This window comes from Geotrypetes seraphini, chromosome 2, assembly GCF_902459505.1.
Source record: "Geotrypetes seraphini chromosome 2, aGeoSer1.1, whole genome shotgun sequence".
In the NCBI taxonomy this organism is placed as follows: domain Eukaryota; kingdom Metazoa; phylum Chordata; class Amphibia; order Gymnophiona; family Dermophiidae; genus Geotrypetes; species Geotrypetes seraphini.
Window position 1 is genome coordinate 398971150 of NC_047085.1, and position 23285 is coordinate 398994434.

At 43.9% G+C, this 23285-nt stretch overlaps 1 protein-coding gene across 10 annotated transcripts in view; it reads right to left on the reverse strand.

The window, feature by feature from the left end:
• LOC117354083 (ATP-dependent translocase ABCB1-like) overlaps positions 1–23285 on the reverse strand; it is a 161561-nt gene that overhangs the window by 78654 nt on the left and 59622 nt on the right. For all 10 annotated transcript variants that reach the window (XM_033930918.1, XM_033930916.1, XM_033930912.1 and 7 more), the window contains 4 exons: positions 22778–22949; positions 16594–16718; positions 9695–9872; positions 300–413 (listed from right to left, as the gene is read on the reverse strand). In XM_033930918.1, coding sequence (XP_033786809.1) covers positions 300–413; positions 9695–9872; positions 16594–16718; positions 22778–22949 — 589 coding nt within the window. The remainder of the gene's footprint in view (positions 1–299; positions 414–9694; positions 9873–16593; positions 16719–22777; positions 22950–23285) is intronic.

Sequence of the window (23285 nt, forward strand, 5' to 3'; positions counted from 1 at the left end):
AGGGGTTGTGCTCCAGACGAGAGGGGGGAGTTGCAGTGGCAGGGGACTGGGCAGCAGCTTTGCTACTGTACTACAGGTAACATGGTTGTAGCTGTGTTATTGGCACTAACCCAGCTAGCACAAGTCTTTCACCATGCTGACTTTTCACACAGTAGCCATTACTGCAGGTGCGTGCTAAGCCACTATCTAATTAGTTAGTCCTCAATATCATGCTGGGCCCAGGTCATGGAAATTAACCAGAAAGGAGTGGCTCCTCCTGCTATCAACCCCAATGTTTCTGAATGCTGAATGCCATGTACCTTTTGGATAATTCTGTACACTTCATAGGCAGCACCACGAGCATTAGCAATACCTTCTAAGTTGGGAGCAGCTTGACCAATAGAGAATGTACCAATAAGAACTGAGAAGAATACCTATAAGGACAAAAAGTAAATTAACATAAGCCATTATTTAAAATCCACTTTCTTTTTTACAATGCACATAGTATTAAGATATTGTCAGAATGCTGAGCTAGCGAAATATCATTTCTCTTCAGTTCTCATCCCCACAGCTCATACACTAGAAGTTTCATCCTACCAGTCTTGGGTGTCTCTGCAAGTTTCAACAAGGCTTTAGCTGGGTCTATTCACCGAAAGCAATTGGAAAGATTGAAGCAAACATCACTAATATTTAATTAAGAACTCTGAAACTGCAAAGAGTTGCAAGTGGACGATAGACAAATAAAGAAAAGAAATATTTAGAAATAAGAAAAGGGGAGTGGAAAATGAATGGCTTGGTATTAACTTTATTGATATATCCTTTTCCAGACTTGAAACATACAATATCTCACTGTAAGACTTCCATTGCCTTTCACTACACTAGGGGCCCGTTTCACAAAGCCCATTCAATTTCTATGAGATTTAGTGTATTTACCATGACAGCATCAGTGTCACGACTTTGGGTCATTCCAAGTCAAGCGGGCCAATTTTTAAAATTGTCCACGCTCGAGCTCCTCAAAATTGAATAAAATTTTGTGTAGACACTCACTAGGGTCTCAAACTAAATCATGCAAAACTTTTCAGCTGGATCTCTGTCGGTTCAAGACTTACAAGCAGCCCATTAGGAGGTCTCCTTCAGAGTGCCATGCTCCACATAACACAAATAGGCCACTTTGTCCAGGCACTGCAGTCAACCAAAACCTGTCAGGGGACTGAAATTTTCTGGATTAGTACAACCCTCGGTACTAAGTTCCTGTGAAGAGGTTGGAACCTAACATGAACTTGCCTTCCTTTTTATGAGCCAAAAAACTATGTGAAAAATGTTACAATAAGAATTTAAGACCTACTTTATCTCCTCATTGCACCTGACCTATATAGGTACTTTCATTCAGGCCATCACTGGATCACTAGTCATGGCCCATGATGTACATCTAGGATTTGCTTTAGGAGGTGTTGCAGCCAACTGGAAGCAAAGATATAAGGACAAACATGTGATATCACTTTTATGCAAATTTTCACCATTTCTTTGGATGCAAATCTCTATTGTGTAGTTTTTAAATTTTGCATCTATTTTGCTACAAAGGTCACCCTGTTTCATCTTGGACCCAGTCTTGCTGTGGTCAGAATTAAGGTCTCAAAGCCATGCATCATTTACATGCATAGATACTAGTGCTGCCCGATTCGAATTGGTTCACCGATTCACTTCGGGTGAATCAATTCGAATCGATTTAAAACAAAAAAACCCGGCTTCCCGATTCGGTAACTGACCTTCCCCTCCCCCCTAAAGGAGGAGCAGCAGCGCTGCCTCTTGCTGGCCGGCCACTGTCGCTCCTGCTTTAGAGGATGAGGAAGGATAGTCAGTCGGGAAGTGCTGGTGTCCGGCTTCCCCTCTGGCCTCCCGCTGGTGTCCAGCTTCCCCCCTGGCCTCCTGCGCACCATTTACCTACTAGCAGCAGCCTGCAGAGAAGATCACTGGGGCTAACGATCTCTGCAAGCTGATATAGATCTTTGGAGCTGTTTCCTCTGCTGCGGTCTCGCCCCTCCTCTTGACATCAGAGGCAGGATTGCGGCAGAGGAAACAGCTCCAAAGACCTATATCAGCTTGCAGAGATCGCTAGCCCCAGCGATCTTCTCTGCAGGCTGCTGCTAATAGGTAAATGGTGCGCGGGAGGCCAGGGGGAACACACAGGCCTTCCGGAGGAGGGGGATATGCAGTCCTTCAGGGGGGAAACAGACCTTCAGGGGTGAGATGCAGGGCTTTGGGGGTGAGAAAAGACCTTCAGGGGAGAGGGGCCCTGGTGTAGAAGTACACGGAGGGAAGGAAGGGGGTTTCAAATAAATGTGCATATGCCGGACTTTGGGGGGGAAGAAATAATGGGTCTAAAAACAGAGGAGAGGGAGAGAGATGATGGACAATGGGATTTAGGGAGGGAAGGAATAGAAAGTGAGAGAAGTTGGACACAACGGATGGTGTGGGGGGGGGGGGAAATAGAGATACTGGTTAGGAGGGTAGTTGGAAAAAGAAAGGGAGAGATGGTGGACCCTGGGGTGGTGGGGGAAGGAGAGAGAGAGAGATGCTGGATGAAAGGGTAGTTGAGAAAAGGTGGATCTGTGGATGGAAACGAAAAAAAGGAAAGATGCCAGACCTCCAGGGGAGGGAAGGGAAACGGAAGGGGAGGACAGAGATAGAAGATGGATGGTTGCACAGAGAAAGAAGAAAGAAGGAGACCCTGGCAAGCAAGTTATCAGACGACAACCAGAGCCGGGGACCAACAATATCTGAATAGACCATACAACCAAGGTAGAAAAAATAATTTTATTTTCTATTTTGTGCTTACAATATGTCAGATTTGAAATTTGTATCCTGCAAGAGCTAGTGTTAGACCGCAAATGTGAGCTAGGATTTAACAGAGAGAGGAAAAGTCATTTTTGTTTATTTTGTTTACACCAGAGGCAGTGTGGTTAGGAGAAGGCAAAGGGGATGAAGAGGCTTTAAAATAAGCCCACCAGGATGTTCAAAAAATCAATTCAGTAGGCTGAATCGAATCAAATTTTTTTTCCCCTGAATCAGGCAGCACTAATGGATATACTATTAAGGGCACTAAAAAAAAAAAAAAAGAGACATCCAAAAGACAGCATAAGCAAGCTCTTTGATTTCTTATTAGTCAAAAAACATCCAAGTGGGCATTCTCAAAATAGACTTTCTAGACATTTTTCTGGTTGTTTTGTCTCCAGTACATCCAAATCATAAGGGGGCGTATTAAGAAGTGTGTTTTGTGCAGGCTTAGGACTTAGATGCTCATCAGGCATAATCAAATTTAACAAAAGGTCCTGGGCTTTTGGTTTTGTTTTGTTTTTTAAAGACATTTGGAGATTTAAAACAGGTCTAAAACAGGTCAAAGTGTTTAAATGCTAAAAATGTGCCCAAACTGACCAGATGACCACTGGAGGGATTAAGGCATTAACCCCCCCTTACTCCCCCAGTGGTCACCTCCCACCACCCAAAGATGTTAAAAAACAGTACATTATAGCCTGTATTATGAAGGAGTGCTGAAAAATTCTCAACCCAAGGTGCAGATGTAAACACAGATATTTGAGCGGAGAAAGCACTCTACATCATGATAAACTTTTGGAATGCCTGGCAGCAATTGGAATACAAAGAAAAGTATACAAAAGATCTTCTCATTAGTTGAATTGATGTCTCCCTTGCCTTTTCTTTGGACTGTCTATATCTCAAGGCAAGGTGTCATTCTTCATTTTGCCATCAATAATAATAATAATAATAACTTTATTTTTGTATACCGCCATACCCAAGGAGTTCAAGATAAATAAAACATCCAGATGGGCCCAGGCTCTGTCCATAAAGGTAGCCATTATACTATAAAGGGTCAAATGATGTCACAAGCCAGGGCATGTTCCCCAAATTTCTGCCTCACCATACTGCTAATATGACATCACCGTTTCTTGCAAAGTGATACTTTTGCATGTCTAGGCTTGCATGCAGTAATAACACAACTTAAGGTCCATTTTCAGGGTTGTTTATAAAAGTACATGGCAAAGCAAGAAAAGTCGTAAAGCAAGAAAAGTCATAAGCTAAAAGCACGGTATGCACAAGCAGCTTAGCAGCCTTGTAAAATGTCACATCTCTAGCTCATTTGCATGTTACACAATAGGGCAAAGATGGCTCTATATAACAGTGCATCCGTGCATGCAAATGATGCCTATCTTTGGGATTTTAATTCTGACCAAAGCAAGTCCAAGATGAAATGGAGTGACTTTTGTAGCAAATAAGATGCTCTTTTAAATGACGTAAAAAAGAACTATGCAATAGAGATATCTGCAACCAAAAATGATGAAAATTTGCATTAAAAAAGCAATATTATGTCTTTATGTCATTAGATCTTTGCTTCCAGTTGGCTGCAAAAGCCTCCTAGTGCAAATCCTAGACATACATCATAGGCCATGACTACTGATACAGTTATGGCCTGAATTAAAGTATAGGTCAGGAGCAATGAGGAGTCAAATGAGGCCTTAAATGTCTTATTGCAATATTTTTCACATAGCTTGCTGTCCCATGACAAGGGAGGCAAGCTCATGTTAGGTTCTTGTGTTCCAAATTTTGCACAGGAACTTAGTACCAAGAGCTGTACTTATCTGAAAAACGTCAGTCCCCTGACAGGTTGTGTTGGGCTCTGGCACCTGGACAAAGTGGCTGTTTTGTTGTTATGCAGAACATGGCACTAGACTTCCATTCAGCTGCCTGTAAGTCTCAAACGAACAGAGATCCAGCCCAAAAAATTTGGATGGTTTTGTTTTGAGATCCAACCTAAACTTTTGATCAACTTGGGAGGTCAATCGTGGATCCCTGGTCCACTTGATATAGAATGACCCCTTTGTAAAAGGGGTCCAAGTTAGTGAGTAAAAATACGAGTCTGACTATGGAGCATATACAGTTCTTGTGAATGTTTTAGATTTTCAGGCCTTCTATAGAGTTATTGAGTGATGTGCCCAAGTCATTGGTGCCTCTAAAGGACTCCTATTCTAACAGATAGGATTAATAGCTCTACTGGTCACAGAAGAAGAAATGTTTCAAAGACTGCAGAAGATTCTATCAGTGTAATTTAAGAATTAAACATGCTACGGAGCATGAGCATTTTGACACAGACAGTCCCTGGGTTAAGAACATCCGACTTAGATCAGACTCCTAATTACGAACTGGGCCTGCTTCTCCCTTCCTGTCCCAACGTGACTCTTCCTCCCTTCCGTGCCCCAATGTACCCCTCCCTCTGCGCTGCGTCCCAAATTTACACCTCCCACCTTCCCATGGGTGTTTACCTTGGAGAGAACGAGAGCCAGAAGGCCTTGAGCATGCGCTGATGCTCAAGGCCCAGTCGGAGGAGAGGCACGATCTTCGGGCACCGGCAACTCCTGTGGCTTGGTGCTGCGTGCCGGTGTCACATTGGGGGGTAAGCTTGCAGTTTGGGCAGGCGGGGGATGTCAGTTTGTGCGGGGGAGGGGGGCAGGCATTTGCGAGGGGGGGGCGATGCCAGTTCGCAGGGGGGATGTAGAAGCGCACCAGTGGCCTTAGGGGGTCTTTTGGGGATGGGGTGGGGTGGAACATCGTCACTCCATAGAGTATTTTTTTGTTTTCTCTGGATTTTCTTCTTTGTGGATATTTTGGGGTCAATTCCTTTTGTTTTTTGTTTGTGGGGTGGAGCAGCGCCAGTGGGGGGATGGGAGGTGGAATGAATCAACCTAGTTTCCCTTACTTTCTATGGGGAAACTCGCTTTGATATACGAGTAAATTGGTTTACGAGCATGCTTCTGGAATGAATTATGCTCGTAAACCAAGCAAATACTGACTTGAAAATTTAGCTAGTTAAACTCAGTTGGATATACCTAGAGATAATGCTGTCTTATTTTAATTCTTCATTAACTACACATTTGCTAAACTAAAGGACACAACACAAATCTGTAAACTCTACCCCCCCCTGCTTCTCTAAACACTTGTTGGTCTGTGAAACCACTGCTGTCAGAGAGCTTGAACTGTGTACTGCCCAAAATTCAACATTGCTTGTACGAGTCTAAGAGAACAATGTAGGAATTTGGGTGCCAAGAAATGCATGCTCACTGGGAGTCATGTGGTGTAAGAAGATATGGAACTGTGAACAAGCTTGTGGAAAAGGTATGAAGGAGAATTTAAACAGTTGAGAAAGAGCTGGTTTGAAGGGTTTTACTTATTAGTTCAAGACACCGCCATAAAACGTAATTATAAATTATATTGCACTATTGCTAAAAAGTGAACCATAATTACCAATCTCATTAGAATACTCTATGAAATTATAATTCTGGTTTATAATTCACCTGTGTTAGAAGAATTAAGGGAAAATCTATGTATCCTAATCCTCTATCAACCTACTCGATCTCTGCATTACTTTATCTTTCTTAGAATCAACTATCTGGAATCTATTCGTACAGCAATTTTTAATGCACCAGGACCTACGTTTGGAATCTTTGCTACTTAGCACATGACTTGAATCATCTTATCAAAAATTTAAGTCACAAATAAAGTTACAACTTTAGGAGAAGATTTGAAAGCAAATATGGATGTTTGGGACAGTTTAGTACAGAAAATGGCGATGGGACTTTGAGACAAAGCAAACTTAATTTCATGCATATTCATTTCAGAAATCTCAAAAACTAAACTGAGTTGTGGCCCTTGAGGACCGTGGTTGCCCATCCCTGACCTAAATGGTAAATATAGGCAGCACTTCAAGGTTTTTTCCTCCACTCCAATGAAGATCTTATTCTACATATACTTCTGAATGACGGAGAAGAAATTTTTGTTTGGCCAGAAGGTTTAATCCAGTAGTCTCAAACTCGTGGCCCGGGGGCCACATGTGGCCCACCAGGTACTCTTTTGAGGCCCTCGGTATGTTACCATTGTTCTTGAACGTTGCCTGCCTCACTGCTGTAACCTCACGCAAGCGCTTTCCTGCATCTATACTTAATTGTGAGGTAGAGAGGAGAGGACAATCACGTACAGGCGCAGGAAAGCGCTTGCATGAGGTTACAGCAGTGAGGTGGGCAACATTCCAGAGCGTAAGGTAACCACTGGAGGCAGTGCAGCTTGTGCGTGCGTACATAATCTCGTGAACTCTCACGAAATTCAGTACCTCTCCTGGCTGTGACTGCTTGATGTAAGATGGCAGTTGTGTCCGGTGCTGGAGGAGGTGAGAGCTAAAGACGGTTGCGAACGTGACCATCGGACACTTAGGCCCTGATTCTCCAAAAGTGCGTCCCGATTTTAGGCAGCTGTAGGCGTCCTACAGCTGTCTAATCAGCCAATCGGGATGCACGTTTTTTTTTAAAAATGCTCCCCAGGCAGGCCTGAAGGCGCCTCCGGGAGCCTAGGGAGACCCGCAAGACGCCTAAGCTCGCCTAAGGGTCTTAGGCGGGCCTTAGGCGAACCTAGGTGGCCCTACGCGTCTCCCTAGTAGAGGAAGAAACCTTAAAATGTAGGCCAGCAAAATGCTGGTCTACATTGCAAGTAGGCACAGCCGCTATACTTATCGCGGCAAGGGATCTCTCTGCCGCTATAAGTATAGCGGGCCGCGGCCTGTCCAATCGGATGCCCCCTCCCCTCCGACACTACCGACCGCCCCCCCCCCCCGACACTACCAACTGCCCCCCACAACCCCCCCCCCCCGACATTACCGATCTCCCTCCCACCCCGACACTACCGATGGCTGGCAGGAGAGTGTCCAATCCCTCCTGCCCGAAGACGCACTCCCCCCCCAGCACTAACAACCCCCAAACCTCCAAACTAACCTGTTCTTCAGGCCAGACGGTTCTTGCCCATCTAGCCGGTAAGCACGCCTCATCGAAATGAGGCGGACTCGCCCCTTCCCGGCCCATCCCGCCGAAGGCTAAGGCCTGATTGGCCCAGGCTCTAGAAGCCTGGACCAATCAGGCCTTAGGCATAGCGGGTCCACCCATCCCCACTTAATCTAAGGCCTGATTGGCCAATCAGACCTTAGACTTAGTGGGGATGGGCGGACCCGCTATGCCTAAGGCCTGATTGGTCCAGGCTTCTAGAGCCTGGGCCAATCAGGCCTTAGGCTTCGGCGGGATGGGCCGGGAAGGGGCGAGCCCGCCTCATTTCGACGAGGCGGGCTTACCGGCTAGACGGGCAAGAACCGTCTGGCCTGAAGAACAGGTTAGTTTGGGGGTTGTTAGCGCCGGGGGGGGGTGCGTCTTCGGGCAGGAGGGATTGGACACTCTCCTGCCAGCCATCGGTAGTGTCGGGGTGGGAGGGAGATCGGTAATGTCGGGGGGGGGCAGTTGGTAAGTCAGGGGGGGTCGGTCGGTAGTGTCGGAGGGGGGGCATCCGATTGGACAGGCCTCGGCCCGCTATACTTATAGCGGCAGAGAGATCCCTTGCCGCGATAAGTATAGCGGGCCGTGTCTAATCTAACCCGATTCTCTAACCAGCGTCTGTAACATGGACGCTGGTTACAGAATCGGGGTTTTAGTGTAGGCAGATTCTGAACAGGACGCCTCTCCCGGGCGTCCTATACAGAATCAGGGCCTAGGTGTCTTGCGGGCCTCGCCTTTAATATAGGCGGCCTGCCTGGGGAGCATTTTTTTAAAAAAACGTGCATCCCGATTGGCTGATTAGACAGCTGTAGGACGCCTACAGCTGCCTAAAATCGGGACGCACTTTTGGAGAATCAGGGCCTTAAGGTACAAGTTTTCCAGGCACAAGTCAGATATTGATTCTCCCCTTCTACAAAAAAGCCTAGAAGACTACACCAAAATCTTGTGTCTTGCAGTTGATACTTTAGATTTGAATCTAAATCACAATTTTGCATGAGGTATAACTCTTTATAGTTTATAAATCTTTGCTCAATTGCTTCTGATAATTTCAGCTATACACAGCTGAAAGCAGTGCAACACGCAGAAAGTGAAAAACTATCTAAACTTTACTTTCTGCGTGTTGCACTGCTTTCAGCTGTGTATAGCTGAAATTATCAGAAGCAATTAAGGAAAGATTTATAAACTATAACGAGTTTTACCTTATGCAAAGTTGTCATTTCTTTAATAAGACATTAACTATTTTTTTCTGCGTCCCTCCAAGTAACTACAAATGCAAAATGTGGCCCTGCAAAGGGTTTGAGTTTGAGACCGCTGGTTTAATCTGAAGTGTTTTGTACGATAAATGTAAATCTTTTATTTTGTATGTTAATACGTAACTTGCCCTGGATAAGGGTGGGTGAGAAATAAACAAACAAGCAAACCCTTAAAAAAACCTAAAAAAAAACCCAACTATGTCTTTGTGTACTTGCATAGTAAAAACAAAGATAAGGTAAGGGTCATGTAGTTGACATACTGTTTTTTTTTTGTGGTACATAGTACCTAGTATGGAATATGTAAATTGATTTTTTCGTGCCTAATAGGCTCACAATCTTTTGTGGGGCAATGGAGGGCCAAGCGACTTGCCATGGGTCACAAAGAGCCCCATTCCCCTGAGCTAATCATTAGGCTTCTCTTCCTCTCTATAATCATTGAGAGGTTTTTTTCTTATTATTTTGTACCTGTTCTATTTATACATCCTGTGGAATAATTAGTTCTCAAAACACACTGTAGTTTAGCATTTACAGACAAAAGTGAATGTAAAAAAATATCACGAAAAAGCTACGACCTGATAAACTTACAATTAAAACACTGCCAATTGTATAGTTTTGGGGTTCCTCCACAGTGAGCTTTGTACCATACCACAGACCCAGGGCATATGCTCCAAATATAAGAAACTGAGTCAGACCCATCGATATGTTGGTCGTGAGCGATTTTTTCACACCTACAGCTTTAGCTTCTTCTAGGCTAACATTGTACCTACAAAAGAAAGCAGGGAAAATTATTCTGGATATCAACTAGCTTGACCCTCCGAGTCGATACAGTTCAGTTGGCAATTAAAACAAAAATCACTGTGATCCTAATTTCCCAGGTAACCCTGGGTTAAATGAAGTAGAGGGTACCATCAGGTACTGCTAACTCCCAAACTGACTGCAATCTAAGTGTTATTCTACAATGGTACATGTACCTTAAATGGCTCATATAAATGCAAGAGTGTATAGATGGATGGGCCATGTGCAAGGTTCCCATGTATGTATATATTAAAAAAAAACCAAAAAAAAACTTACAGAATACTGTAAGTTCCATGCATCCTTGCTGCATTACACAGTCAAAATTATACCAGGTCTATAGATGGTGTTAACTGCAGGTATAAGAACATAAGAACTGCCATCTCCGGATCAGACCCATGGTCCATCGAGTCCGGCGATCCGCACAGGCGGAGGCCCAGTCAGGTATATACCTGATGTAGTTTTAGTCACCCATATCCCTCTATGCCTCTCATAAGGAGATGTGCATCTAATTTGCCTTTGAATCCCAGCACAGTGGATTCCTTAATAACCTCCATTGGGAGAGCATTCCAGGCGTCTACCACTCGCTGCGTAAAACAGAAGTTCCTGACATTTGTCCTGGACTTGTTCCCCCTTAGCTTCAAACCATGTCCTCTTGTCCGTGTCGCGTTGGTATATTAATGTACCACAAGGGTCTTCACTTTCTGTATTATTGTTTAATATATAAACAGTACTCCCCCGATATTCGCGGGGGCTCCATTCCAGGAACCCCCCAGAATGTTGAAAAACCGCAAATACGGTTTTTAGCAGGGAGACAGGAGAGGGTGTGTCAAAGCAGCTCCTAATTGGTGAGGTCCGACTTTAGTACAGGAAGAGATGGTTGGAGCAAACCGCGAGTGATTTCCTTCACTCGCCATCGCTCCGGCTACCCTCTCCTGCCCAGTCATTCGCGGTCAGAAAATACCGCGAATGACCGGGACCACGAATCGCGGAATGCGAATTCGCGGAGGAGCACTATATTGCACCACTCTGTAAAATTCTGAGTTGTTTAGTTATGCACTATCAGCTTTATGCAGACGACATTCAGTTTTATTTTCAGACCCATGAGTCAATTTCTGCTACATTTTCATTATTGATGTTACATCTTAACACTATTAAATCTTGACTTTCAGCTAATAAACTACAGCTGAATCCATCGAAAACTTTTGGCAAGATCCTGCTAAAGGACCTCGGGACTTGACATCAGAGAATAATACCATGTAGAAATACGTATGAATATCCAATTTTTCTAATAAAGGGAAAAAATCCACTTATCTGATAACTACATGCCCATGGTGCAATAATGGTGTAATTGGAATTAAGAAGAATAAACACATTGAGATTAAGTATCTTTCAGATTTACCAATCAATACTCTTTGATCTCAAGGAGTCTCTAGTAGGTGTAGTGTTTATAATTAAACAGAGTATAGAAAAACATACCCTAGATTGTTTTTATTTTGAGCTATTTTACCTATATATTGTCACATGCAGGTTAAAAAAAAAAACACCTTTTTAAAATTACCACCTATGTATACCCTCTTCTGTATACAGATACGGATTTCTCCACAGCACCATTTGCAAATGTAATCTCCTCCTGTCTGGAGTTCTTCAGGGGGGGGTCGGCTAGCAGATCGCCCATGCCACCCACTCATCTCTCAGACTTCACCTGGCTCAGAGTCTGGCTTTATTTTTAACTCTAAAATCATGATCAGCAATGTATGACAACACTCCAATGTTATTATTACATTACATTAGTGATTTCTATTCCGCCTTTACCTTGCGGTTCAAGGCGGATTACATAAGAGTTGATTAAGATATTAAGAAGTACATATTACTAAGATATTAAGAGATATTAGGGAAAAGTTTGAACATTTCCTGGTTGGTTGATGGGTAGATGGTATTGCAGGTTTGTTGATGGGTAGATGGTACTGCAGGAGGAGTTCAGGGCTTGTTTGGTTGAGTTATATTGGTTTTATGTATTTTTTGAGGAGTAGGGCTTTAGTTTCTTTTTTGAAGGTTTTGTAGTCTGTGGTTGAAGTCAGCAGATTGGTAAATTGTCGGTCTAGTTTCGCTGCTCTGGTGACCAGTAGGTTGTCATACATTTTTTTTCGTTTGACATTTTTGGTTGGTGGGTGGGTGAATATTGTGTGGGTTCTCCTGTGCCTGGTTGAGGTGGAATGAGTTAGTCTATTGTTCCAGTAGGTAGGGCTGTCTCCGTTTATAGCTTTGAATAGTAAGCAGTGGAATTTTAAATGTACTCTGGCTTGTATTGGGAGCCAGTGTGAGTCATGGTACGCCTCTGTGATGTAGTCATATTTGTTTAATGAGTAGATAAGTCTTAGGGCTGTGTTTTGTATTGTTTGAAGTTGTTTTATCGCGGTTGTTGGGCAGGAGAGATATAGTATGTTGCAGTAGTCAATTAGGCCAAGGATCAGTGATTGAACCACTAGTTGGAATTGTTTTCTGCCGAAGAATTTTCGTACTTGTCTTAGGTTTCTCATAGTTGCGAATAAAGTTTTTATTTTGCATGGTACAGCCCCTGTCTATCATCACTCCGAGGAGTTTTAGCGTGGGATGGATGGGGTATGAGATTGTGTTTATCACTAGGTTGGTCAGGGTTGGGGCTCTGCTGTTTTCTAGGAGGATGAAATTTATTTTGTCAGGGTAAGTTTTAGTTTGTGTGCTTTCATCCATGTTGCTACTGTTTCAAGTGTTCCTTTTATTGTTCTTACAATGGAGGGTTCATGTTGATCGAAGGGGAGGAGTATGGTGATGTCATCTGCATAGCTGTAGGAGGTAATTCCTATTTTGTCTAAGTATGAGCTTAGGGAGGCAATGTATATGTTGAAGAGTGTGGGAGATAGGGGTGATCCTTGGGGAACTCCACATGGGTTGGACCATGGTTCTGATTTTTCTTTGTTTGTTTTGACTCTATAAGTTCTGGTTTGTAGGAATCCTTTGAACCATGTTAGTACCTTTCCAGTAATTCCTATTGAGTCTAGAATTTGTAAAAGGATGTAATGGTCTACTAGATCGAAGGCTGCGGAGAGATCTAGTTGTATGATCAGCATTTTTTTGCCTGGGCTGAGGTGTTGTCTCGCAATATCCATGAGTGTTCCTAGTAGGGTCTCCGTGCTATAGTTGGTTCTGAAGCCAGACTGTGTGGGGTGGAGTACATTGTGGTTTTCTAGGTAGTCATTTAGGGCTTTAGCTACAAGGCCTTCCATCAGCTTAACGTAAAGTGGGATTGAGGCAATGGGTCTGTAGTTGGAAGGTTGGTCCATAGCTCCTTTGGGGTCTTTTAGGATCCGAGTACCGTATTTTCTCGCATATAACGCGCGCGTTATATGTGTTTTTACGTACCGCGCATACCCTTGCACGTTATACGCGTGAGCACGTTGTACAAAAATTTTTTTTACATAGTTCCCCCCCCCCCCACAGGACCGCTCGCACCTCCACCCCGAAGGACCGCTCGCACGCACCCGCACCCCCACCCCGAAGGTTGTTGGGGGGAGGGGGGTTTGCGTCGAGGGCAGGAGGGCCTGGGATCCCTCCTGCCCGTAATGTGGTGCGGGGTGGGGGTAGGGGGTCGCCGTGGCCAGGAGGGTTTGGGCTCCCTCCTGGCCCGAACAACTAGCGGGGGGGGGGGGGTCGCCAGGGCCAGGAGGACTTGGGCTCCATCCTGGCCCGATATTGTCGGGGAGTTGGGGAGTCGGCGGGGCAAGAGGGCTTGGGCTCCCTTTTGCCCCGATCGTGTCGGGGAGTTGGGGGGGCAAGAGGGCTTGAGCTCCCTCTTGCCCCGATCGTGTAGGGGGTGCCGTGGTTGGCTGGGGCAAGAGGGCTTGAGCTCCCTCTTGCCCCGATCGTGTCGGGGAGTCGGGACCGCCAAGAGGAAGCAGCAGGACACCGGTAGGAGCTTCTACATGATTGGGGGGTCGGGAGGCTGTGAGGGTGTGAGCGGTCCTTCAGGGTGGGGGTGCGGGTGGGAGTGCATGCGAGCGGTCCTTCGGGGTGGGGGTGCGTGCGGTCCTGCGGGGGGGGGGTGAATCGGACGTCGGGGGGGGGCATGAGGCTTTCAGGGTGGGGACAGGACTTCAAGGGGGAGAGAAGAGTCGGGGCAGGCGAAAGGAAAGTCGGGGTGGCCAGAGGAGAGTCGGTATACGGGTGTGCGCGGTATATAAAAATTTCTGTACATAAATTTGTGTTTTTCACGTGCTATACCCGTGTGCGCGTTTTACACGGGTGCGCGTTATCTACGTGAAAATACGGTAATGATAATTTCGCTGAGGTCTTGTGGGAATTGTCCATCTATGAGTCGAATTTGCATCCATTGTAGGAGTAGGGTGTGGAATAGTGTACTGGAGGTTTTCAATAGGTATGGTGGGCAGTGATTAAGGTCAGTACAGTACATAGATCAGCTCATTGCTCTACATAACCCAACATTAAAGAGAATATTGGAGTAGAAAGTGAAAGTCATTGCAATTAGTGCAGTTAAGGAGCCTCAAAAATCCACTTAGGTTATATTGAATCACCTGGAGTCCAGCCTTGGAGGAAGGTCTACCTATAGGTCCTTGCAGTAACCTGGGTGACTCAGAACTAGGACATGGACCATTGCATGCATAACTACCCAAACAGGATGATTCTCAGCTGTGTAGCCTGCATGGGCCATTTTGATCTTCTACCATCATTCGTTTTATCAGTGCTTTGCAATCTAGTCCTCCTGGAACATGCAATCAATTAAGGTTTTCAGGATATACATAATGAATATCCATAAGATTGATTAGCACGCACTGCTTCCTTGTTATCAAAATCTCTCCCATGCATACTCATTGTGGACATCCTGAAAACCCAAATGAGTGCAACCTGGGACTGGGTTAAGAATCACTGCACCAAGGTAAACATTTATAGTCACACACCCCCAAATTCTGTATATGGTGTTAAAAGTTTTGCACAACAGATTTGCACACACAACTTGGCCTAATCGGCACCAATAACTGACAATTAACACCTCATAATTGACGCTAATTAAAAGTTATGTGCATGTTATAGAATACGCCCAATCCATTAATAACTTAGGCACAAGCATTTAGGCCTGGTGATTGCTGGCCTAAATAGGTGTGCCTAAAAGGCACACAATGAACAGGCACTTATCATGATTCTATAAACGGTACATACACCTTGTAGAATCATGCTAAAATCAGTGCTGACTTTTTTTGGACACTATATATCAGGGGTCTCAAAGTCCCTCCTCGAGGGCCGCAATCTAGTCGGGTTTTCAGGATTTCCCCAATGAATATGCATGAGATCTATTAGCATACAATGAAAGCAGTGCATGCAAATAAATCTCGTGCATATTCATTGGGGAAATCCTGAAAACCCGACTGGATTGCGGCCCTCGAGGAGGGACTTTGAGACCCCCGATATGTATAGAATGTGGGAGTTACTGCCCGATATTAAGCATTATTTAACTGGCCAGGAATGGCTCCTGGTTGATTAAATAACATTTGGACAACTGAAGCTTTAATATTCAGCAGATGATAGGTGGCTATCTCCAATGAATATTAGTGTTTGCGACTAAAACATGGCCAGCTATATTGTGTTGTGTGTACCCTCATCACTTGTACTTTCAGGCCTCTCTGTGTGTCCATCATAATGAGATTGTAAGCTCTTCTGAGAAGGGACCATCTCTTGCATGTACAATGTACAGCTCTGTGTGTGTCTGGTAGCGCTATAGAAATAATAAATTGTTGTTGCACTTACCTCCATGTTGCTGCACTGTTGGATGGCCGTCTTCTTGTAGAATTAGGGTTACCAGATTTTATATCAGTAAAATCCAGACCCCTAGACCCACCTCCAGGTCTGCCCAGTTCCACCCATCACCGCCCTGTTATGCCCCAGCTCTGCCCCCAGCCCTACCCCCACGTCAGACAAGAAGGCATCCGCGCATGCCCTTCCCAACGCAATTTCTTTTCAAAACCCGGCATGTCCGGACCCCCCGGACATGTCCTTAAATGGAGGACATGTCCTGAGAAATCCAGATGTATGGTAACCCTATGTAGAATTAAAATCAGTATTGAAACATCTGTAAGCCTAAAATCTTTTGGTGGACCCCGGAGCTTTCTCATGTCCACTTTGTGACCCTTTACAAAGAAAAGCTCGGAGATCACTGGTGTAAGGAAAATTTATGTTTGGATTTTGTCAAGGGAATTTTTGTTGTTTTAGGGCTCCTTTTACGAAGCCGCGTTAGCGGCTTTATCTCATGCACATTTTTAGTGCACACTAACCCCCTGCACTAGCCAAAAAACTACCGCATGCTCAAGAGGAGGCGGTAGCGGCTAGTGCGGCCGGCAAATTAGCGCATGCATTACGCGCGTTGCACCGCTAACGCGGCTTCATAAAAGGAGCCCTTAGTGTAATGGATTTGATATTGATGCAAGTGATGTATAGTTATGTATTTTTTTTTATTTTAATATCTCTTGAAATATGCTAAACATACTAATAAAAAATAACCACCACACAAGTAGATAAAGTTTGTAGCAAACTAGATTCCCTCCAACACATCTCAAGTTTCCTGCATTCTGGCTAACACTCCCATTTTCCAAGAGCCAAAGGAAAAAGAAAAAAAAAAAAAAAAATTTGAATCCAAGACTCACTTTGCAATTGCTTTCTGTTGCCCATTAAATGCGACCACTGTCCTTATTGCTGTCAGGACCTCTTCTGCTACAGCTCCTGCTTTAGAATAAGAAGTCAGCTCTGCAGTAGTCAGGGTGGCTAGAAGCTAGAAAGGAAATCACCACATTAGAACAAGTTTCCCCAACATAACTTAGGCATTCACAATCACTTCTCACTAACCCCCTTTTACCCCAATAAATAAAGCGACTTCCATACAATTATAACTCAGCATACGATTCCATTTCAAAATCTGTAACACTGTAAATCATCAGTTACCCCATTTGTCAACAGTCCAACTAGACCAGGGGTCTCAAAGTCCCTCCTTGAGGGCCGCAATCCAGTCGGGTTTTCAGGATTTCCGCAATGAATATGCATGAGATCTATGTGCATGCACTGCTTTCAATGCATATTCATTGGGGAAATCCTGAAAACCCGACTGGATTGCAGCCCTCAAGAAGGGACTTTGAGATCCCTGAACTAGACGGTATCAAACTAGCTGTTACGTAAACTTTTCAGGACAAAGGCCCCCAACTAATCCCCAAATCGCTCAAGGCGATGTTACCCTCAAGCTTACAAGCATAACCTTTTAAATCCAAATTCATGTCTTTTCCCTAACATCTCCCCCTTTCAATTCATGCACGCCATGACCCCAGCAATTCCCTCCCACAACAGGCCTCCTGCTTCCCGAACTGCCAGGGTGGGAAGGTGGGACAGTTCCTCCCCAGCCTATCATCCCAGAAATAAAGCCTGCCAAATCTTTCCCTTCTGTTCACCTACTTTCAGCTCCACCCACTTAACCCTTTATTTTCCCTTTTCCCATACTGCCCCCCCCCCCACACACACACACACACCTTCTACTCTGCTCTTGTATGCTCAGCCAAGTTAATATGCCCATGAGCTTCCCTTACACTACAACTACTATTATTAATTATTTCTATAGCACTACCAGACATGTGCAGCACTAAACAGAGTCACGAAGATGACAGTCCCTGCTCGAAGAAGCTTACAATCCAAACAAAGATGGACAAATAGGTGCCATGGATACAGTTAAGGGAAATGGTTTAATCTGCTGGCTATGGTGGTAGGCAGTGGGGAGTAGGGTTATGGATTGAAAGCTACATCAAAAAGGTGGCTTTTAAACAAGGTAAGAAAAGGGACGTGGTGGGCAAACTCAGGTAGTTTATTCCAGGCATACGGGCAGCTAGCTAAAAGGAAGGAAGTCTGGAATTGGCAGTGGAGGTGAAGGGTGCAGCTAAGAGCAGCTGATCTGAGGAGAGAGGAGAGATTGAGGGGCAGCAGAATGAACACGTTCTCATTTTCCCCTTGGGTTTTAGTTAAGGTTATATTTAACAGAAAAAAAAAGCCTTTCATGTCTTTAAAACTGTTTATACATTCAACTTAAACTGTAGTAGTACAAAAGTTGTTTTTACGAGTTTCACAATAGTCAATTAAAGGGTCAGTAAAACACATGACCGTTTGTGCCTCTAGTTGGTAAATAACAACGGAATAATCAAATGTCATTGGTATAGTCTGCTACCGTTTCATTACTTGAGAAATTGGAGAAAATTATTTGAAAAGGCCCCAAAATATTCAGAGTGTGCAGGAGTCAAAGCCCAGCTATTCTACCCATTATTAGGTGCTGCTTCGCCTCAGTTCCCATCTTCAAATAGCTAGTCATCCATCTAGACAGGTGGCTTTGGAAGTGCTTTGCTGGGGCCTCTACCACCAACAAGAGTTCAAGCAGCTGAATCAGAACGAGCAGACTTCCTTTTATTCTGTAGTCCTCACTATTTCATATGTGAAGAAATATTTTCTTCATCATTTTCTTTTCCACCATGGAAAAATCTGAAAGTTTCTCAGGAAAAGTGTAAATTTATCCACTGACATTTTGCATGCTGCAGGGACTGGTGCTGGGCATCTACGCTACAGAGACATATGGGGAAGACTTCTATAAACAGATCTGTGCTTATATACGATGTGCTACCCAAAAGTTTGGGGAATGTGAACAGCGCGCACGAACTAGATATGGTATGCCCTTCCACCGCTAGAGGTGTCTAGTGGTATCCTTTGTGAATAAGTGTGCCAATGGGCGTGTAGCTGAGTGATCGCGTTGTTTTGTTCTGTGTGATTTTGTAAGGTTGTGTTTTGATGACTCGGCGGATTTCAATAGGACTGATTTTACTGAGCAAAGAATCTGCATCAAATTTTGTTTCAAACTTTAAAAAACTGCTGCAGAAACCCATCATATGCTCCAGGAAGTCTTTAGAGATAATGTCATGTGCCAAAGCAAAATCTCGCTTTGGTACAAACGCTTCAAGGATGGACAAACATTCCAGATGACTGTCAACAAGCACAACTCCGGAAACCATAACAAAAGTTCATGACACTATCCTTGCAGATTGTAGGCAACCTATCCATGATGTGTGTGAGATAGTACGACAGTCATACGGGACAGTTCAATGAATTTTGTCGGACAGATTGAACATTAGACGCATTTCTGCGAAATTCATGCCAAGACTGAACAGAAGGCCCATCGCGTTTCTGTCTGTTTGGAACTCAAAACAAGTCAGAGACGAACTCAAAACAAGTCAGAGACAACCCCAACTTCATCTCCCATATCATAACTGGTGATGAATCATGGGTTTACGGTTATGATCCAGAGACTAAGCAGCAGTCGTTGCAGTGGTAGTCGTGGGGTCCGCGGCCAAAAAAAATCACGTCAACTACCCTCCTATCCAGTATCTCTAACCCCCTCCACACCATCCCTTGTGTCCAACTTCTCTCCCTTTCTATTTCTTCCCTCCCTAAATCCCATTATCCATCATCTCTCTCCCACTCCTCTTTTTCTAGACCCATTATTTCTTCCCCCCAAAGTCCGGCATATGCATGTATCTTTGAACCCTCCCCTTCCATGTAATTCTACACCAGGACCCCCTCCCCTGAAGGTCTGTCCCTCCTGAAGGCTTGTTCCCACCCTGAAGGCCTATACCCCACCCCCGAAGGTCTGTCTTCCCTGAAGGCCTACACCCCACCCCTGAAGGCCTACACCACACTCCTGAAGGTCTGCACCTCTCCCGTGAAGGCCTGTTCCCCCACCCCACCCCGGAAGGCCTGTGTGTTCCCTTCTGGCCTCCTGCACCTCCCTTTACCTGATTGCAGCCTGCAGAAAGGATCGCGGGTACTTTAGTGATCCTTGCAGGTTACCATAGGCCTCAGAAGCTGTCGTCCTTCTGCCGCAGTCCCACCCCTCCTATGACATCAGAGGCAGGATCGCGGCAGAGAGACGACAGCTCCGGAGGCCTATGGCAACCTGCAAGGATCGCTAAAGTACCTGCGATCCTTTCTGCAGGCTGCTCTTTGCCGTAGTCAGGTAAAGGGAGGCGCAGGAGGCCAGGAGGGAAGCTGGACACTGCAGCACTTCCCGACTGACCCTCCCCCTTCTCCCTCTAAAGCAGGAGTGGCAATGCTTTAGGGGCGAGGGGGGAGGGTCAGACAGTAAATCGGGAGGCTGATTTTTTGGGGTTTTGAATCGATTCACCCGTAATGAATTGGTGAATTGATTTGAATCGTGAATCAGGCAGCACTAGTGATTACGCACCCTCCCTATTTCGCCTGACCTTGCCCCCTGTGATTTTTTTCCTATTCCCCAAAATGAAATTACGACTGAAAGGGTGCCATTTTAACATAACTGAAGAGATCCAGGCAGAATTGCATGAGGTCCTCAAGGCACTCACCCAAGATGACTTCCATAGACGCATGGACTCATGGAAAAAACATTGGTAACGCCGTATACATTTTCAAGGGGACTACTTCAAAGGAAACGGTGGAAACCAGGAGTTTTGGTAAGCATATTTATTTTTTTTTACAATTGAATTCCTTGAACTTTTGGGTAACACCTTGTAGCATAATGCATAGTGCGGATTTCTACGCCCGACTTTGAGCTCAAGGACTTATACCTACTAAAACCTGGTGTAAACGCTGGTGCACAACACTACACCTAAATTTTTGGAATACCCCTTCCCTATCCACGTCCTCTTGCGAGTTGTACATAAGACAATTTAGGTGCACAGCGTTATAGAATAGCACATGACACGCTTAAGTTCTAATTTGTGCCAATTGTTAATGACTCCTTAATGAAAGTTTCTGCATGGATCTGTGATCCACATCCAAATGTGGGCAATTTTTATGGAATCCAAGGGATAGAGGTAGCAACATCTGCAAGTTCTCAACTCTAGAACTGTCTGTACATTGTGGGATTAATATTTATTAACCAGGCAGGAGCAAAAAAAAAAAAAAAAAGACTATCCACAGAGCCAACCGGGCACTGGTCTGAATATTGGCAAGTGCCCAGTTAACTTCCAAGTGATAAATACCTGAAGAGTCAGGGGGAAATTCTATGGAGGTGCCTAAAGAGCCTACATAGGCACCTAACTTAAAAAATTGGCTTCAATTATGAGCTTAAACAAGCTCATATTTGGAAAAAAAAAAAAATTTGGGAGACAGACGCCTATCTTCTTAGGCACGATTCTACAAAAGAGAGGAGCCCTAACACCAAACTCGGCATGTTTAGGGGTGGAGAAGAACTTAAAGCACCTGTAATATAGGTCAGGGTTTTAAAGGCCTACATTATAGGTGCCTAAGTTTTAAGTTAGGTGAGATTCTGTAATAGGCGCCTAAGTGTGATTGACAAGAGATAGGCGTCTATCTTTTTAGATGCCATTTATAGAATTTCCCCCTAAGTGTCAGAGGCTGCACATGGCCCTGCATTGATTAAGCAGGCTTAATTCAGCCCATGACAGTCAGTGGCTTAAAAACAACCAACTGCTGTTGACTGAATATTGGGACCAAAACCAAAACAGCAGTGTAATGTGCAAGGAGCAGGATTTTAATAAAAAGTCATAAAAACATATATAGCATACATAAAAACCTGGTTGTAGTATTCTTGTGGTTCGGACCAGACTTATGTTTGCTATATATGTTTTTATGACTTTTTATTAAAATCCTATACCTTGTACATTACACTGCAGTTTTGTTTTTTGCTTTGCATTTTTTCCTGCATTTTTTGTTGGTCTTGAATATCGGGACCTCCATATATTTGCCTGGTAAGATGAAAAGCGCAATCTATAAAGTAGGTGTCGACATTTACCCAGCATTGGACATGTAAATGTTTAGAATACATAACAGCTTTTGTACAAAGTTCTTATTATTATTTAATATAATTCAGGTCTGTAATATGGTGATGTGGTATAACAAATGATAATAAACAAACATAAATTAATGTATGAGCGCATACACCCAAATATACCAATATTCTGACTAAGCACTATACTATAAGTACATGCATATCTTCCATAGCATGTCATTTGCGGGAGGGTAAACACATGGGTGGTATCATGGGTGAGGAGTTCTGTATGTTATGTGCATATTTCCCAAAACTAGTCACTAGAAGAATAAGTGGCAACACTTGAGCACCTAGGATTCTATAAGAAAAAGTAGGTACCTGCTTTCCTTTATAAAATATGCAGCAATAAGGTGCCCTCTGGGCTCCTCTATATAGATGCAGTGTTATATAATTGTTTAGAGTAACTCCTTAAAGGGATGCCTTTTTAAGGGGCTAAGAATGTGCCTTTTTGGAGGTTATTCTAGAATAAAATGTAGGCACCTACTTTTCTTTATAGAATGATAACGGATCATACACACATGCTGTATTTTAGGCACAAGTATTTACAAAAGCTATACAACTGGTGAAAATGCTCACTCCGAGATTGCATAAGACCACCAGTGCATTATAGTATTCCATAATCTACATATACACCCTGTCCAAACCCCACCCATGTGCAAAATATACACCATTAAATATTACTGTGTACCATATTTACTGAATAGCTTGTAGTGGGCCTAAATCTAGGTGGCTCCTTACAGGAGGACTTATTAGGAGGGCAACCAGAAGCATGAAAACCAGTGCAGGCTTTGCAGGTGTGAATGGAGAGGAGTTCTTTACATCATGGTATATAGACACTATATGAAAAGGCAGCCAAGCCTTATATATGTAGGTATGTTTTTCGTTGTCACCGATTTCTCTTATATTTTTAATCAAACAGGTGAAAATCTACTTTTGATTATTTGTGTTACTTTTGTATAAACATTTTTGCTGTTTGTACTTACTTTTGACCAAACTGCTGCCGATAGAGCAAGAAGAGGACTGACAGACATGATCACCAAAGTCAGTTTCCAACCATATATAAATCCAATGACAATGCCAGCCACGAAGGTTGAAAAAAATTGTATAAATATACAAATCTTGTCTCCAAGACCATCATGTATAGTATTAATGTCACTAAGAAAAAAAAGAAAATTAATCTAGATCCTTAGTAGATATATAAACAGAAAAATTTTCTAGCAACTCAGGCAGCAAAAATTGACCCCACCATCACCAAACTGATGATCAAAACAACAGACATCAAAGTGTTTCGGAAAGAAATCAAAACATTTCTTTTCAAAAAACACGTCCTTACTTAATATTCCCCTCCCCAATCGCACATGCACTCTCCCCAGCAAATAACACACTAGTCATCCCCTTGAAACTCATTTACCAAAAATATCCAAACTCCTAAATAAGCACCTCCCTTAGGTATCTATTTAACCTTCTCCTAAATAAGCATCTCCCTTAGGT